Source organism: Giraffa tippelskirchi, chromosome 2 (genome assembly GCF_054371585.1).
Source record: "Giraffa tippelskirchi isolate mGirTip1 chromosome 2, T2T-mGirTip1v1.2.pri, whole genome shotgun sequence".
Taxonomy (NCBI): Eukaryota; Metazoa; Chordata; class Mammalia; order Artiodactyla; family Giraffidae; genus Giraffa; species Giraffa tippelskirchi.
Window position 1 is genome coordinate 82,811,255 of NC_137276.1, and position 16,887 is coordinate 82,828,141.

Genomic DNA, 16,887 nt, shown 5'->3' on the forward strand with positions numbered 1-16,887 from the left:
AAAACAATCTACCTACCACCCCTTGGTCATGGCAGGGTCAGCATTCACCACGCGTCATTCTAATATCATTTAAGTTTTCTGTGCTGACTTCTTTCACAGAACATATCTCCAAATGGGCAAATGTTCTGTTCTTTTTGACACATTTTCAGTCTGCAAGCCTGAAGCCCAGACTCTGGGCTAGTGAATGCACCAAGGGCTATACAGTGGCATAAACTGAATGGTGCTGGTAAAGCAGCATCTGTTTATGCTAAATGTACCCCGTTTATACTTCAATTAATCCTTTCAAGGGTACTTATGATTGCAAAGAGACAGGACAGACTGTTGCAAGGCTCATGGGAAATAGAGGGTCAGAGTCAAGAAGGGTCAGAGTGACAGGAATCTGTGGAGAAAGACAGATTTTGGAGGTCATACAGGCTAAAAAGAAACAGGTCACAGATCTAGCTGAAGAGATCAAGCCGCTCATCTGAAGTTTGGAGTGGGCTTTTAAAGTTCAGAGGGAGAATCTGTTCTACAGGTGGAAGAGTCTAACATTTTGCATGGCAGGGCAGCCTCTGACCTATCAAAAGAACAGATCAGAATTGGAGGCTAAAGAAGGAATGCTGGCAAGGAAAAGAGGGGAGATCCAGCCACAGGTCAGGGGACAGAGGAAAGGAACTCAGCTTTAGAGAAACCAGGCAGATACCATTAGGAAGGAGCACTTGAGTCAATCGGCTTGCACCTAAGGACTCTGGCTGCCAGGTCATCAAGTAGGGGTGTCAGTCTCAGAACCCCATTCGGGATGAGCCCACGTCAGTGCCCAAGCCCAGAGGACCTGGGTAACAGGAATGGGGGATGCACACAGTTATCTAGGTTGGGGACACGTGGACAACATTAGCTGATGTTCAGGTATTTTGACCCTTTGATGCAAGGGCTCTTCATACATGCCTGCTTATGGCCAAGTGCAGGGTTAATGTAAGGACTGTGCTGACTGGACCCACAAATACCAAGCCCAGGGTTTAGCACATAGTAAGTATTCAATAAACACTTAATTCCACTTCCTTACCCTCACTGTCCCTTAAAAAAATGTTAAATGTTTCCTCACTTTAATCAGTTTGTTTGTAGTCTGAGAATTCCACTATTTAGCTTGATCATTTCCTAAAGCTCCTCCATCTGCACTGTGAAAAGCCTTAAGTAATATTATGCACAGTTAACAATGCTTTTAATTAACAAAATTCTCACCTATACGGGATAAAAATTAGAAATACATATTAGATGTGTCTTTGATCAGCCTTATGCTAGTCTATATTTTATCATGCAGTCATCTAAAGCAAAGCAAGTTTAAAAAAAGTTTCTTGGAAATCTTGACAGCTTCAAATATTTAGACCCATTTAGTTCTAATACAAGTTCTTTATTGTCAAAAAGTAAAAGCAATATTCTTGTAATACTTAACTATGTAAATGTAAATGAGAACCTTTTTCTCAGAGTACTTCTCACGCTCTAGGATTTACTAATTCTTATTCCTTTTCTCTTAAATAGGGGTTAATTGTTCAAGGCCAACAAAGAGCAGTTCTTTTGGATTTTGGTAAGAGAAAATTTGGGGATACATTAGCAAGTGTGGTTGATGTAAGCAGCTAAACACAATAGCCAGCATAGTCATTAACACTGCCTGACATACTCAAGAAAGAACTGGCAAAGCTAAATGTGACTGATGTGTGTATATTGTCAGAATCAAAACCTCTTCGAGTCCACAGTTGTGTGTGAACACACTGCATGTTTTAATCATCAGCTCAATTAAATGGGTTCACTGCAGAAAGGGAAAAAAGCCAATGAAAGATATCTACAGGCAGACCTCATTTTACTGTGCTTCACATTACTGCACTGCAGATACTGCATTTTCTACAAATTGAAGGTTTGAGGCAACCCTGTATGGCTAAAGTCTTCTGATGCCATTTTTCCAACAGCATTGGTGTCTCTGTGTCACATTTTGGTAATTTCACAATATTTCAAATATTTTTCATTATTATTGTCATGGTAACATGTGATCAGTGACCTTTGTTACTACTATGACTTGCTGAAGATTCAGATCATGGTTAACATTTTTTAGCAGTAAAATATTTTTTAATGTATGTGCATTGTTTTTTATATAAAGCTATTGTACACTTAAAAGTATAAATGTAACTTTTTAAAAAATGTAGACCGTTGTTATTTATTGCATGTGTTACAATATCGCTTCAGTTTTTTATGTTTTGGTTTTTTGGCTACTCAACATGTGGAATCTTAGCTCCCTGACCAGGGAATGAACCCTCACCCACTGCAATGGCAAAGCCCTAACCACTGGACCTCCAAGGAAAATCCCTAAACATAACTTTTTATGCACTGGGAAACCAAATTTGTGATTTACTTTTTTTGCAGTATTTTGCTTTATTGCAGTGGTTTGGAACCACACCTGCAATCTTCAAGGTCTGCCTGTACACAAACCAGTTGGCATTCTTTAGACAGTTAACTCCATAATTAATCCTATTGTGTATATTTCCAGTGGATGCACAAGAATATTCATCTGCAGCCTTTTAGTGTTGAATCAGACTTAGCTAAATTATGGTACAAAATTTTTGGTGATACGGCCTCTACCCCATTCTTAAACTTTCACATTATGGGTGGGGAGGGGGTAATTTCATCATGTTGTCTTAAAACAAGAGGATGTTTGGGTATTTTAGAACCAATAATCTCCATTTCTTGTCTTCTCGTGACCTTTAGTATTTCACCTAGGAGTAGGGCTATTAGTGTACTTGGCAGCACAAGTAAATAGAAATTTAAGGGAAACTTAATTTTCCTTTCCACACCATACGTGCAACATTTCAGAGTAAAAGTGATCTTTTACTATGAGAGAGAGTTTGTTACAATCATAGTTTTTGATATTCTAGATGTGTTTACAATTGTACTTTAGCATTACTTTTAAAAGGGAAGAGAAAAACAGGCACTTAGGACATTTTTATCCTTTCCAATAAAAATGATAGTTCAAATAATACTAGCAGCTTAATTATAAAAACACTATCAGTTAATGCTGAGTATTTCAATTTTCCTGCCAATAACAACAGAATAATAAAATATTTGTATGTCATAGGATGAATATAAGACTTTTATGATTTTAGTAATGTTTTTAAAAATATATATCTGCCCTTCAATGACCTAATACTGAAGAACTGCAGTACTTCCTGAAAGCATGACTTAGAGGATTTTTAAGCATTTTCTGAGTCTGCCTTTAAATTCTAAGTATCATTAACAAAAATAGCATGAGAAGTAGGGTGTTCTTAAAGCTATTTAGAATAACAGCTTATAATATTTTAAGGCAACCTGAATTATCAGTGCAAATTTTGCTTCAGTGTCGAGTTTTCCCTGGCAGTAACTATTTTAAATATGTGACCCAAATTCTTCCACATATTGGAAAGCAAAAAAGTTGTTGTGTGATTATGCAGGATGAAGGTATCCCACACACAAGAAAAACCCGATCGTGACCCACTGAAAGCTCAAGATTCTGATTTTAAATACCATCGGGGTAAGAGAAGCAGACTTGATCCCTATGAAGTCAATGCCCAGAGATAAGTTATTCCTGAAGGCCAAACTGGGAAGTAAGACATCAGAAATGGGTTTCTCCGTGAGGACAGAACTTACTAAGTTCCTTTTCACCTGACCCTCCCTCTGTCCCAAAATATGGTACTTTCTCTTTGGTAATAATACTTCCTCTAGTACCTTGACCTCCCTGACACAACCATGTACAGCCTCTTATTATAGGCGGTTTTATAACTGCAGGCCATATATATAGAGTTGGAGATCTTTAGAATGGCACTTATGGTTGGGGAACTATTTTTATGACCTGTGCTTCACTTAGATGAAAGACAACTTACAAGTAGCTGTCTGGAACATGCCCTTTTCCATGACTTAAGAGGCAGACATCATGCTATAGAATGTTGCAATGCTACTATTAATACCTTCTTAAACATGCAGCTTCCAGTAGGCTGCTTTCAGAGCTATTTAAAAAGAAAGGGTGTAATTTTAATATGGTTGGAAACTAAAATAAAACTGTTAGAATTCCATATAGACATTTTGGCTCAAAGATGCAGGGATATCTGTTATTCATCCCCTCTTAAGAACTTCTTCTTTGTTCAGTCACAAATGTTCAGTAAGGTGGAAAAGGTGCAGTCTTACTGAAGTTTCGAGGTAATGGCTATTAGATTCACTGGGCTGACAAACTATGCAAAAATCTCTGAATACAGAAGAGAAGGTTTAATAGCGTAAGTCAATTCTATTCATGTTTTTAACGTTATCAACTTATCATTGAAGTGTGTACATCAGCACCTTGTTGAAAGGAGGATTAAATTTTGGCAAAATTTAGGAGATTCTTTGAGGAACCAACCATCTGTGCTTTTCAACACTGTAAGGAACCAACCACCTACTGTGTAGTCTGCTGACATTCCGCTGCATTATAAATTTCTACACTTGAGTTGCAATTGGCTTCCTAGACATCAACTATACTTAGAGTCTAACAGAATCTTAGTGACCTGACGAGGTAAGGGTCTGAGGAATACTTTAGTCCAAAAGCCTAAAAAAAAAAAAAAGACTATATACTGTATGCTTTTAAAGTGAATTATGCATAAAAGTCTGTGCAAACTATGACGTATATTGCAATAATATTCTCAAAAAATCCTAGTATATTTTAGCATTAAGTTATATAAAATACATCTTTATAAAAGTACAGAATTTTTTAAAGTTTAAATTATACTCACGGAATAGGCAGCCAGGCTCACTTTTTAGTACTAAAATAAGATTTTATCAATCTAAATTATTGCTTAGTCCTATGGAGCCATCAGAAACCTGTAACAAATTCAAGTCCTATTTCTTAAGGAAACATGCCCTAAAAATTCAGCTGTCATCAAGTTAGTCTCTCTGAAGCGTTTCAACTGCGGCATATCTTCCATAAAACTGTTAACTGACGCTACCCATGGCTTGGTTTGTCAGGATCCAGAATCGAGTCTGGTTGTAAAGTTCCTACTTGCGCCAGGAAACTGTTCGCTGTTTGTTGTCCCCAGTCGTAGTAGTCTGGAGCAAAACTTGAAAAGGAAAAGGGAGATTTTAGTGACTTGAAACATTATACTGACTGCTGATGACATGCCTGTTTTAGGTCGACAGAAGTGGGCTTCTGTATAGATAATCCTAAAGCTTTTCAAAGTAGCTTCTTGAAGCTAGTTTTCCCACACAACAGTCCTAGCTATGCACAGTGGCTAGAAGACCTCCCACAAAATCACCTCAACTCTTCAGAGCCTGGAAGAGTAGTATTACTGATACACATAGTAATACCAATCACTATGTATATCACAATGCTTTAGCCACAAATTGTATCTGAATCCTAATGGAGAGTCTAACTCACCACCAGTGTGTTTTTGACAAATAACTTCTGTGCCTCAATGTTAATATGTTAGGATGGGAGTAATATTAGGAACTAACTTGTTGGGCTTTTGTGAGTTAATACCTGTAAAACTTAGAACATACAGTATCTTAGTATACAGTCACTACTCAATCATGCACATTGAATTATTGGTGTTCCTATTACTATTTTCCTCTATGTAATGGAAAGGTCTGGCAGGTGAGGGGTTAGGGCTCTCCAGCAGATACAGGGGGACATAAATAGGGAGCCAGCACTGCAGGGGGGTGACTGGATAAGAGGACAGTTTTAGGGAAGAGAGTTAGGACACCTTTGACCTCAGGAAGTCCTTCTAGTTTTGCCTTCCTTATCTGTGTTCTTTAGACCTTCTGACTGGATGGATGGCTCTGCTCTCTCTTTTTCCCTATCACCATCTTTTCCTCTATCTGACCAGGATGTCTCCACTCCTTGATCCACTGAGAGAGCAAGGTATTCTCCCAGCTTTTCCTGAATTCTCCTCTGCCTACAATTAGGGCTCCTTTCAGACTTCTTAAGAGGTTTTCTAAGGATTTTACTATTGGTAATAAAGAGCAGAAAAGCAAGCATATCCTCTCTTTATCATTTTACCCCAGGAGGAAAAGAATTTACCTTAAAATGTTAATGGCAGGTCTTTAAATTCACAAAGGATTACATAAGACTGGCTTTCACTGCAAAAAACCCCACTCAGCCTGAAGCTGTCCCTTCAGTGGAGTGGAACAGTGGAGTGGTTCTGGAAGGACCAGCAGAGAGAAGAGAGGAGCTTGGCAAGCATGAGGTCAATGCTTTCTGCTCCTCTCGCCCCTGCTGGCCTTAAAGCCCCAGAGTGAAAGAGGGGACAGCAGCACTGGGCAGTGGAGTGTGGCTGAAATGTCCCTGGGCTGGGGCGGGGGAGCAGGGGGCAAAGAGAACCCAGTAGCTACCACACCTCCTGTTCGCAGACCACAACCATGACCTTGGCAGACATGGTAAAGCACATGGTCCCTGCAGGGAGGGTCTTGGCTCTGGCTGCAGTTAGTCTCACTACTCAGGTGTTGCCCACTCCTTTTTCTGTCTGCCTCACCTCCCAGCTCCAGGGTTTTAAGTAGACATTCTGTGCCACCCCTCCGCCCCCGTTTAGTTTGAATCTATCTCATTGGCTCAGCCCTCAGCCCCCTAGCCATGCCCCTCTAACAGGAACTAGGTAGGATCTTACCTTCCCTGAAGTCCCTGAGGGGCAATGTTCCAGGCAAGGTCATCATCACTGTCATATCTTCGAGGGTTGTCAAAGAAGTAAGATCTGGGACCGAATCCATGGCTGGGGACCATTCCAGGGTTTGTCTAGAGGGACAGTTTAGTTGTTCAGTGTACTTTCAGCCACTGTGCCTCGCACAAGGCAAAGATAAATAACATCCCTTTCTTGCAGGAGCCTAAAGATGCTGTATTCAGCTGAGTGCAGACACTTGTTCAGCTAGAGTGTTCATTTTAGTTGCTTTTATATTTAAGAGTATTAACTTTTTCTCATCGGTATGGACGAGTGTGGACGAAATCTTCTTGCAGAGTTCTGCTTGAAGCAGTGAATTGTTGTTGTGTTAGTCACTCAGTCATGTCCAACTCTTTGTGACCCCATGGACTGTAGCCCATGAGGCTCCTCTGTCCATGGGATTTCCCAGGCAAGAATATTAGAGTGGGTTGTTGCCATTTCATTCTCCATGGGATCTTCCCGACCCAGGGTTGAACCTGGGTCTCCTGCATCGCAGGCAGATTCTATACAGCCTAAGCCACCAGGGAAGCCCCGCAGCAGTGAATTATCACTGTTTTAATCTCTCACAGAAAAAAACCAGACAATACCCCAATCAGCCAAACTAGACAGTCCCCAATAAGATCTAAACCTGTATAATCATGTGGGCATTCACAGCAATGAATGAACATAATGAAATGATGAAATTTTAAGAGTTTCTTAGCCAGTTTATACAGTCTGCCTCTCCTGTTTCTATCCCCAAGCTGAGTTTACCACGTAAGAAAATCACAGTTACCCACACGGCACTGGTTCTAGGACCCCACACAGATACCCAAATCCAGGGATGCTCAGGTCCCTTATATAAAGTGACATAGTACAGTCAGCCCTCAGTCTACGCGGGTTTCACATCTGTGGATTCAACCTGGCCTTTGTTTGGCATCTTTGTCCATATTACTAGTGGTCCATTTAAAAGTTAACCAACAGAGTTTGGAAAAAGGTTATTATAGGATGGGTATCTATATGTGAATTTCTGCTTTTCTAAGACTAACCTAGCCAAACACAGGAAGCAAAGCAGAACTATACAAGGTGGAACACCTTCAACTTTACTTTTTGTAGCAGTTCAAGAATATCTATACATAGAATGAAGTTGAACCCTTACCACATACACACATATAAAAAGTAACTCAAAAATGGATCAAAGACCTAAACATAGGAGTAAAAACTATAAAACTCTAAGAAGAAAATATAGGGGCAAATCTTCATGACCTGGCAAAGAATTTTTAGATATGTCACCAAAAACAAGCAACAAACCGAAAAACATAATCTGGATTTCATCAAAATTAAGTGGTTTTGCTTCAAAATATACCATCAAAAATGTGAAAAGACAGCCACACAGAGAGAAAATATTTGCAAATCATGTATCTTACAGGAGACTTGTATCTAAAATATATAAGAACTCTTACAACTCAATAGTAAAAAGGGAGCCCAAATCAGGTGCTCTGTGACAACCTAGAAGAGTGGGAGATGGGAGGGAGATTCAAGAGGGAGGGGACATATGTATACCTATGGCTGATTAACGTTGATGAATAGTAGGAACCCACCCAATATTGTAAAGCAGTTATCCTCCAATTAAAAAAAATGTTTAAGTGAGCAAAGGATCTGAATAGCCATTTTTCCAAGGAAGATATACAAATGGCCAAATAAATACATTAAAAAAATGCTTGACATCTATAGTCATCAGTGAAATGCAAATTAAAAGCCAAAATGAGATACCTATCGGGGTGTCTAGAATCAAAAAGCCAGATAACAGCAAGCGCTGGGGAGGATGCAGAGGAAACTTCACTATTGGGAATGAAAACTCTCTGGCAGTTTTTCAAAAAGTTAAACCTAGAATTATCAAATGACTCAAGCAATTGTACTGCTAGAAACATACTGAAGAGACACGAAGACCTATGTTCAAACAGAAACTTGTAATGAATATTTATAGCAGCATTATTCATAACAGTCAAGAGATGGAAACAACCCAAATGTCCATCAATGGATGGATAAACAAGATGTGGCATATCTACACAATGAAATATTGGCCATAAAAAGGAATGAGGTGCTAATACATACTACAATGTGGATGAACCTTGAAAACACTCTGCCAAGTGGAACAACCAGTGACAAAAAGTGGCATACTATATGATCCTATTCTTATCAAAGTCCAGAAGAGGGAAATCTATAGATACAGAAAGTAGATCAGTAGTTGCTTGGGGACAGGGGGATGGAGCGTGGTAGATAAAGGGTATGACGTTTCTTTCTGAGGTGATAAAAAATGTTCTAAAAACAGTGATAATTGCACATACCTGAATATATCAAACACCATTTAATTACACACATGAAATGGGTAAACAGTTTGTTGAATGGGAATTTTATCTCAATAAAGCTGTTTAAAATATATGTATGTGTGTGTATACACACACACACACATAAAATGGAGAGTCTCAAACTTTACAGTGCATTCAAATCACTTGGGGTGCTTATTAAATGATTTAAAATATAGATTCCCAGAACCTACCCTGAGAGATTCTCAACTGAGTCCAGGACATGGCCTTAGCATCAATACTTACACCAAGCAAGCCCCCTTGGGGTTCTGATGTGGATCCAAAGAGCCACACCTCTAGTACACTGTTACACTGGCTCCAGTGATGTCAAGTATACAGGCTTGTTTATACCCACTGTATTCTGGATATAAATGGTAGAGAACATTTTTTAAAAACATCCCACCTGCAGGATGTGCTCTTTTAAAAGTCAATGAGCATTAGTTAAATTATGTTTCTCCCCAAAAGAATATCTGACTTTTTGTCAAATTACAGAAGTTACAGATTGTTATTCAGTCGCTACGTCATGTCCAACTCTTTGTGACCCCATGGACTGCAGCACTCCAGGCTTCCCTGTCCTTCACTATCTCCTAGAGTTTGCTCAAACTCATGTCCATTGAGTCAGTGATACCATCCAACCATCTCATCCTCTACTGCCTCCTTCTCCTCCTGCCCTCGATCTTTCCCAGCATCAGGGTCAAAGTTATAGATAGTAATAGGACTAGTACTGAGTCATTAGGAATTTAGTTTCTTCTCAAACCTTATTATGCCGAGCAAAGCCACAGTGCAGGACAGAATTAAAATCATGGACCTGGACTTCCGTTTCAAGAGGGTGGCATAGAACGATGTGTGCTCATCTCCTTCTGCAAAAGCACCAAAATTGCAACTAGCTGTTGAACAAACATCGATAGAAGGATGCCAGAATCCACCAATAAAAGATACCCCACGTCCAAAGACGAAGAAGCCACAGCAAGATGGCAGGAGGGGTGCAATCACAATAAAATCAAATCCCATACCCGCCACGTGGGTGACCCACAGACTGGAGAAGAATAATACCAAAGAAGTTCTCCCACTGTTGTGAAGATTCGGAACCCCACATCAGGCTTCCCAGCCTGGGGATCCAACATAGGGACTGGGAATCCCCAGGGAACCTGGCCTGGAGGGTCAGCAGGGTTTGATTGTAGGATTTCCAGGGGACTGGGGGAAATAGGGACTCCAGTCTTGGGGGGCACAAACAAAACTGTGTGTGCTCCAGGACCTAGAGGAGAGGAGTGGTGACCCCACAGGAGACTGAACCAAAACTACCTGCTAGTATTGGAGGGCCTCCTGTGAAGGCGTGGGCTGGCAGGGGCTTACCACAGGGACGCGGGGCACCGGAAGGTCCCCCTTGGCATAAACCCTCTTGGAGTTTGCCATTAACCTTACCATAGAGCCCTTAGACCCCAGGGCTGGGTCGCCTCAGGCCAAACAACTACCAGGGAGGGAGTGCAACCCCACCCATCATCAGATAACTGGATTAAAGCTTTACTGAGCAAGGCCCTGCCCACCAGAGCAAGACCTAGTTTTTCCCAGTTCCTCCCATCAGGATGCTTACACAAGGCTCTTAGCCTCATCCATCAGAGGGCAGACAGAAGAAGCAAGAAGAAACACAGTCCCACAGCAGCTAAAACAAAAACCATAGTATAGAAAGTTAATCACAACGAAAAAGCAGCAAGTTATGTCCCAGATGAAAAGACAAGATAAAACCCCAGAAAAACAACTAAATAAAGTGGAGATAGGCAACCTTCCAGAAAAAAAATTCAGAATAATGATGGTGAAGATGATCCAGGATCTCGGGAAAAGAATGGAGGCAAAGATTGAGACGATAAAAGAAATGTTTACCTAAGACCTACAAGAACTAAAGAACTAACAAACAGAGATGAATAATACACTAGAAGGAATCAATAGCAGAATAACTGAGGCAGAAGAACCGATAAATGACCTGGAGGACAGAAGGGTGGAAATCACTGCCACAGAACAGAATATAGGGAAAAAAATGAAAAGAAGACCGTCTAAGAGACCTCTGGGACAACATTAAATGCACCAACATTCACATTATAGGGGTCCCAGAAGGAGAAGAGAGAGAGAAAGGACATGAGAAAATATTGGAAGAGATAACAGCTGAAAAATTTCTGAACATGGGAAAGGAAATAGTCAACCAAGTCCAGGAAGCACAGAGAGTCCCAGGCAGGATAAACCCAAGGAGGAACACATCAAGACACATAGTAATCACACTGACAAAAATTAAAGGCAGAGATACAATATGAAAAGCAACAAGGGAAAAACCACAAATAACATACAAGGGAACTCCCTTCAGGCTATCAGCTGATCTCCCAACAGAAACTCTAGCCAGAAGGGAATGGCATGACATATTTAAAGTGATGAAGGAGAAGAACCTACAACCAAGAATACTCGACCCAGCAAGACTCTCCTTCCGATTTGATGGAGAAATCAAAAGCTTTCCAGACAAACAAAAGTTAAGAAAATTCAGCACCACCAAACCAGTTTTACGACAAATGCTAAAAGAACTTCTCTAGGCAGGAAACACAAGAGAAGGAAAAGACCTACAGAAAATAAACCCAAAACAATTAAGAAAATGGTAATAGGATCATACATATCGATAATTACCTTAAATGTAAATGGATTAAACGCACCAACCAAAAGACATAGACTGGCTGGATGGATGAAAACATGTACATGTATGCACTTCCACTTATGACATCACTCTGCTTGATGCCCCCAAATTGTACATAATTATTTTATATTTTTAAGTTAGTCATGTTCCCATTATGGCTTGCAATTATAATTATCTTTTATTTTTTGGCTATTGATTGTGAAAACTGATAAACATCTTTTACTATTGTGATTATGTAACTATTACTCACTTAATACCATTGTATCATGATTGGTCAATAGAAAAATAACAGAACTCTCTGTCATCAAAACTAGGATCTAATAGAAAAACTAATAGAAAAATATAATAGAAAATCTAATAGAAATATAGATATAAGAGAAAATCTAATAGAAAATGTAATAGAAAAATATAATCACTTTTTAAAATCCAGATGCATATAAGAATTATCTTGAATGTTTTTGAAAAATACAAATGCTCAGTTATTGTTTTTCTCCAGAGCTCCAGATGTGTTTCTAATGAGCAGTCATGCTTAAAAACATCTGGACTACACGATGATCTTTTACTTTTATCTAGTTTGTTTCACTTTTTCTATCTCATATTCAGTCCCATTTCATTTAGTTTATGTTCTCCAATTTCTCCATCTCTTCTTTTTCTCCTGTTCTTTCTCAAGCCTTTATCAGGTATAGTAGAAAAGCTTTTGTATACATAAATATAAATATGTATAATATATATATTTTAGAAAACTTATGAATTTTTGCCTAAAAAAATTATGACATTTTGAGTCCACTGTTTGACCTAGTATAAATAGAATGCTAGATTTCTAATTAAAAAATAGATAAGCAGCAAGGTTTAATGTATAGCATAGGGAACTATAGTCAATATCTTATAATAATCTATGATGGAAAATAATATCAAAAATAATACGTGTACTTGTATAACCGTATCACCTTGCTGTATACCTGAAACATTGTAAATCAACTATATTTCAGTAAAATACATATATTAAAAAAAAAAAAAAATCATGGACCTAGGAGCCAGGATGCCTCAGTTTGAATTGGAGCTCTGTCCCCTACCAGCCATGATTCTGAGCCTCAGTTTCCTCATCTCAAAATGAATATTATATTCATCTACTTTACAGAGTTATTGTGAGAATTAAAGAATTTAGTATATTTAAAATGCTTAGAACAAGGCCTAGCATATATAAGTGCTATACAGTTGTTAGCTATTTTTACCAAATACTGTACGTAATAATGCTTTTAACCCTGGCGGTCTTGCCCAGGGGTATTTTATGAACACTGGTGCTTCACCAAGCCAAACCTGACGCTCAGATTCACCTGCTAATGAGAATTACTTCATGACTACAATATAAAAAATGGGAAGGGCTTCCTATTTATGATTTTACATTGTTCATGCTGAATTCACTCTCTCAGGATGAATCAGGAGATAATGTCCTTTAGGGAATAAAGAATAATTTTCATTCACTGACATGCTACTGAAGATGAGCAGTTATCACTGTGGCCCAACAACTGCTGGAGGTTCCCGGGATGCTTTCAAGGATCAACAAGGTCATATCTATTTGCATAATTAGTATATTAAGAAGCTATTTACCTTTTCTGTTGACACTGGTACCAGTGATGCAAAAGCTGTAGTTAGCAAAACTACTTGGCGCTGCTTGAGCACATTTCAAAGCAATTAGCACATTTCAAAGCAGTGACACCAACTGTACTAGCAGTTACTGTGCTCTTCACCACTACACAGTCACAGTTTTAAAAAAATTCACTTAACAAAGCAGAAAAAACTGACTACTGTAATTTTATTACAAGAAAAAGAACCTGCACAACTCTGAGTTATAATTACTTTTTTCATGCAACATGACAGCTTCATGACAACCAGTTGTTCAGCTGTGGACATTTGGCAGATGCTCTCTCAAAAATGAATGAACTGAGCTGTAAATTCAAGGGAAACATGTGACTATTTGTTTTCACTGATCAAATTTCAGCTTTTAAGCAAACATTAAACCTTTGGAAACCTTGAATTCTCCACCGTGAGGTTGACAGGTTCCCAATATTTGATTTTTCTGATGATCAGTGGTGAAATTAATGAATGAAATATTTTTCTTGTATTGTATAATGGAAATATAACTTTTGAAAGGTATGCATAACTCAATAAACCAAAATTTTCCAAATGACCAATACATGACATGACAAAACCATGCATGGGTATAAAGATCCATTCAAAGTGCAAGGTAAACCAACAGATGTTAACATAGAAAACAACCTGAAAAGTTCACTGATACAGTTTTAGATTCCAAATTGCAGCTAAGAAATCTTAAGAAATCATATCTCATTGAGTTTATGTGTATATTAAAAAATACTCACATTTATATTAAAATGTGATGCTTGATTTTCTTCATATACTTCAAAACAACATATCATAACAGAAGCAGATAGGAGAATCCAGCTGTCTTCTATTAGGAGGAGCTGAAGTCACTCAGTCGTGTCCAACTCTTTGCAACCCCCATGGACTGTAGCCTACCAGGCTTCTTCGTCCATGGGATTTTCCAGGCAAGAGTACTGGAGTGGGGTGCCATTGCCTTCTCCATGTCTTCTATTAAGCCAGACATTAAAAAGAGTCACAAAATTTAAACAATGAAGAAGAACTAAAGAACTTCTTGATGAAAGTGAAAGAGGAGTGAAAATGTTGGCTTAAAGTTCAACGTTCAGAAAACTAAGATCATGGCATCCAGTCCCATCACTTCATGGCAAGTAGATGGGGAAACTGGAAACAGTGGCTGACTTTATTTTTGGGGGCTCCAAATGGTGACTGCAGTCATGAAATTAAAAGACGCTTGCTCCTTGGAAGGAAAGTTATGACCAACCTAGACAGCATATTAAAAAGCAGAGACATTACTTTGTCAACAAAGGTCCATCTAGTCAAGGCTATGGTTTTTCCAGTAGTCATGTATAGATGTGAGAGTTGGACTATAAAGAAAGCTGAGCTCCGAAGAATTGATGCTTTTGAACTGTGGTGTTGGAGAAGACTCTTGAGAGACCCTTGGATTGCAAGGAGATCCAACCAGTCCATCCTAAAGGAGATCAGTCCTGGGTGTTCACTGGAAGGAATGATGTTGAAGCTGAAACTCCAATACTTTGGCCACCTAATGTGAAGAGCTGACTCATTTTAAAAGACCCTGATGCTGGGAAAGATTGAAGGCAGGAGGAGAAGGGGACAAAAGAGGATGAGATGGTTGGATGGCATCACTGACTCAATGGGCATGAGTCTGAGCAAACTCCAGGAGTTGGTGATGGACAGGAAGGCCTGGCATGCTGTGGTCCATGGGGTCACAAAGAGTTGGACACAACTGAGTGACTAAACTGAACTCTTCTCACTAATTTGTTTTGGAGAATACAGTTCTTCTTCATAAAAAAAATTATGGTAACACATTATGGGTTTATTTATAATTAATTAACAAATATTTTTAAAAATTACACATACACACACCTCCAAACTAGCTTGTTGATGTCCTCAATAACTGGTCGATGTAACCCCAAATAGCCAAAGCAATCTTGAACAAAAAGAGCAAAGCTGGAGGAGGCATCATGCCCCCTTGATTTCCAAGTATTTTACAAAGCTATAGTAATCAAAACAGTATGGTATTGGCACAGAAACAGACACATAGATCAACAGAACAGTATAGAGAGCCCAGAAAGAAACCTATGAATATATGGTCAACTAATTTACCACAAAGCAGTCAAGAACATGCAATAAGGAAAGGAGAGTCTCTTCAATGAATGGTGCTGGGAAAACTGGACTATAATCTTACATCATACACAAAAGTTAACTCCAAATGGATGGAAGACTTGCAGGTAAGACCTGAAGCCATAAAACTAGAAAAAAAGATTGGCAGTAAGTTCCTTAACATTCATCTTGATGATGATTTTGGGGTCTAACTCCAAAAGCAAAGGACACAAAATAAAAAATAAACAAGTGGGACTACATCAAACTAAACAAGTTCTGCACAGCAAAGGAAAACCATCAACAAAATGAAAAGGCAACCTACCAAACAGAAAATATCTGCAAGTCCTAGACAAGATACGGAGTTGATATACAAAATATGTAAAGAACTCATACAACTCAATAGCAAAAAAAATAGTACCACTGCACACCTGTCAGAATAGCTACTATCAAAAAGAAAAGTGTTAGCGAGGATGTAGAGAAAAGGGAATCATTGTGTATTGTTGGTGAGAATATAAGTTAATGCAATCACTTTAGAGGTTCCTCAAAAAATTAAAAACAGAACTACCACATAATCCAGCAGTTCCTCTTTTGCATACTTATCTGAAGAAAATGAAAATATTAATTCAAAAGGATATACACATCTCATGTTCACTGAAGCATTATTTACAACAGCCAAGATATGGAAACAACCCAAATGTCCACTGATGCGTGAATGGATAAAGAAAATGATATGCACACACACAAAATATTCAGTCATAAAAAGAATGAAACCTCTTGATAAACCACAATGGAAAAGAATATGACAAAGAATACATATATGGATAACTGAGTCACTTCGCTGTACAGCAGAAATTAATATAACATTGTAAATCAACTATACTACATTTTTTTTTAAAAGAATGAAATCTCGCGATTTGCAAAAATATGGTTGAACCTTGAGGGCACTATGTTAAGTGAAATAAGTCAATTAGAAAAAGGTAAAAAGATAAACAGCATATCATCTCACTTATATAGGGAATCTAAAAACAAACACACGCCAACCTCACAGATATAGAGAACAGATAGGAAGGAGGTGGGCGAAATGGGTTAAAGGGGTCAAAAGATAAAAACTCAAATGAATGAGTCATGAGGATTCACATACAGCATGGTGACTATAGTTAATACTGTACTGCATATTTGAAAGTAGCTAAAAGAGTAGATCTTCGAAGTTCCTATCACATACACAAAAATTTGTAGACCATGTGTGGTGATACATTAGTTAGACCTATTATGCTGATCATCTTGCAATATATATAAATATCAAATCATTACACTATATACCTAAAACTAATATGTTATATCAATTATACCTCAGTAAACAAATAACAACTAATAATGTATCAGTGTAAAGTATCCTAAGGCCAAAAAGTTTGGGAACCACTGCTCTAGATAATATCCTAAACAGTAGATATATTCAAACACA

General features: G+C 38.5%; 1 protein-coding gene across 2 annotated transcripts in view; it reads right to left on the reverse strand.

Moving 5' to 3' along the window:
* Positions 1–1,366: 1,366 nt before the first annotated feature.
* GPR137B (G protein-coupled receptor 137B) overlaps positions 1,367–16,887 on the reverse strand; it is a 57,131-nt gene continuing 41,610 nt past the window's right edge. For both annotated transcript variants that reach the window (XM_081569434.1, XM_081569433.1), the window contains 2 exons: positions 6,627–6,751; positions 1,367–5,084 (listed from right to left, as the gene is read on the reverse strand). In XM_081569434.1, coding sequence (XP_081425560.1) covers positions 4,970–5,084; positions 6,627–6,751 — 240 coding nt within the window. In that variant the 3' untranslated portion in view covers positions 1,367–4,969. The remainder of the gene's footprint in view (positions 5,085–6,626; positions 6,752–16,887) is intronic.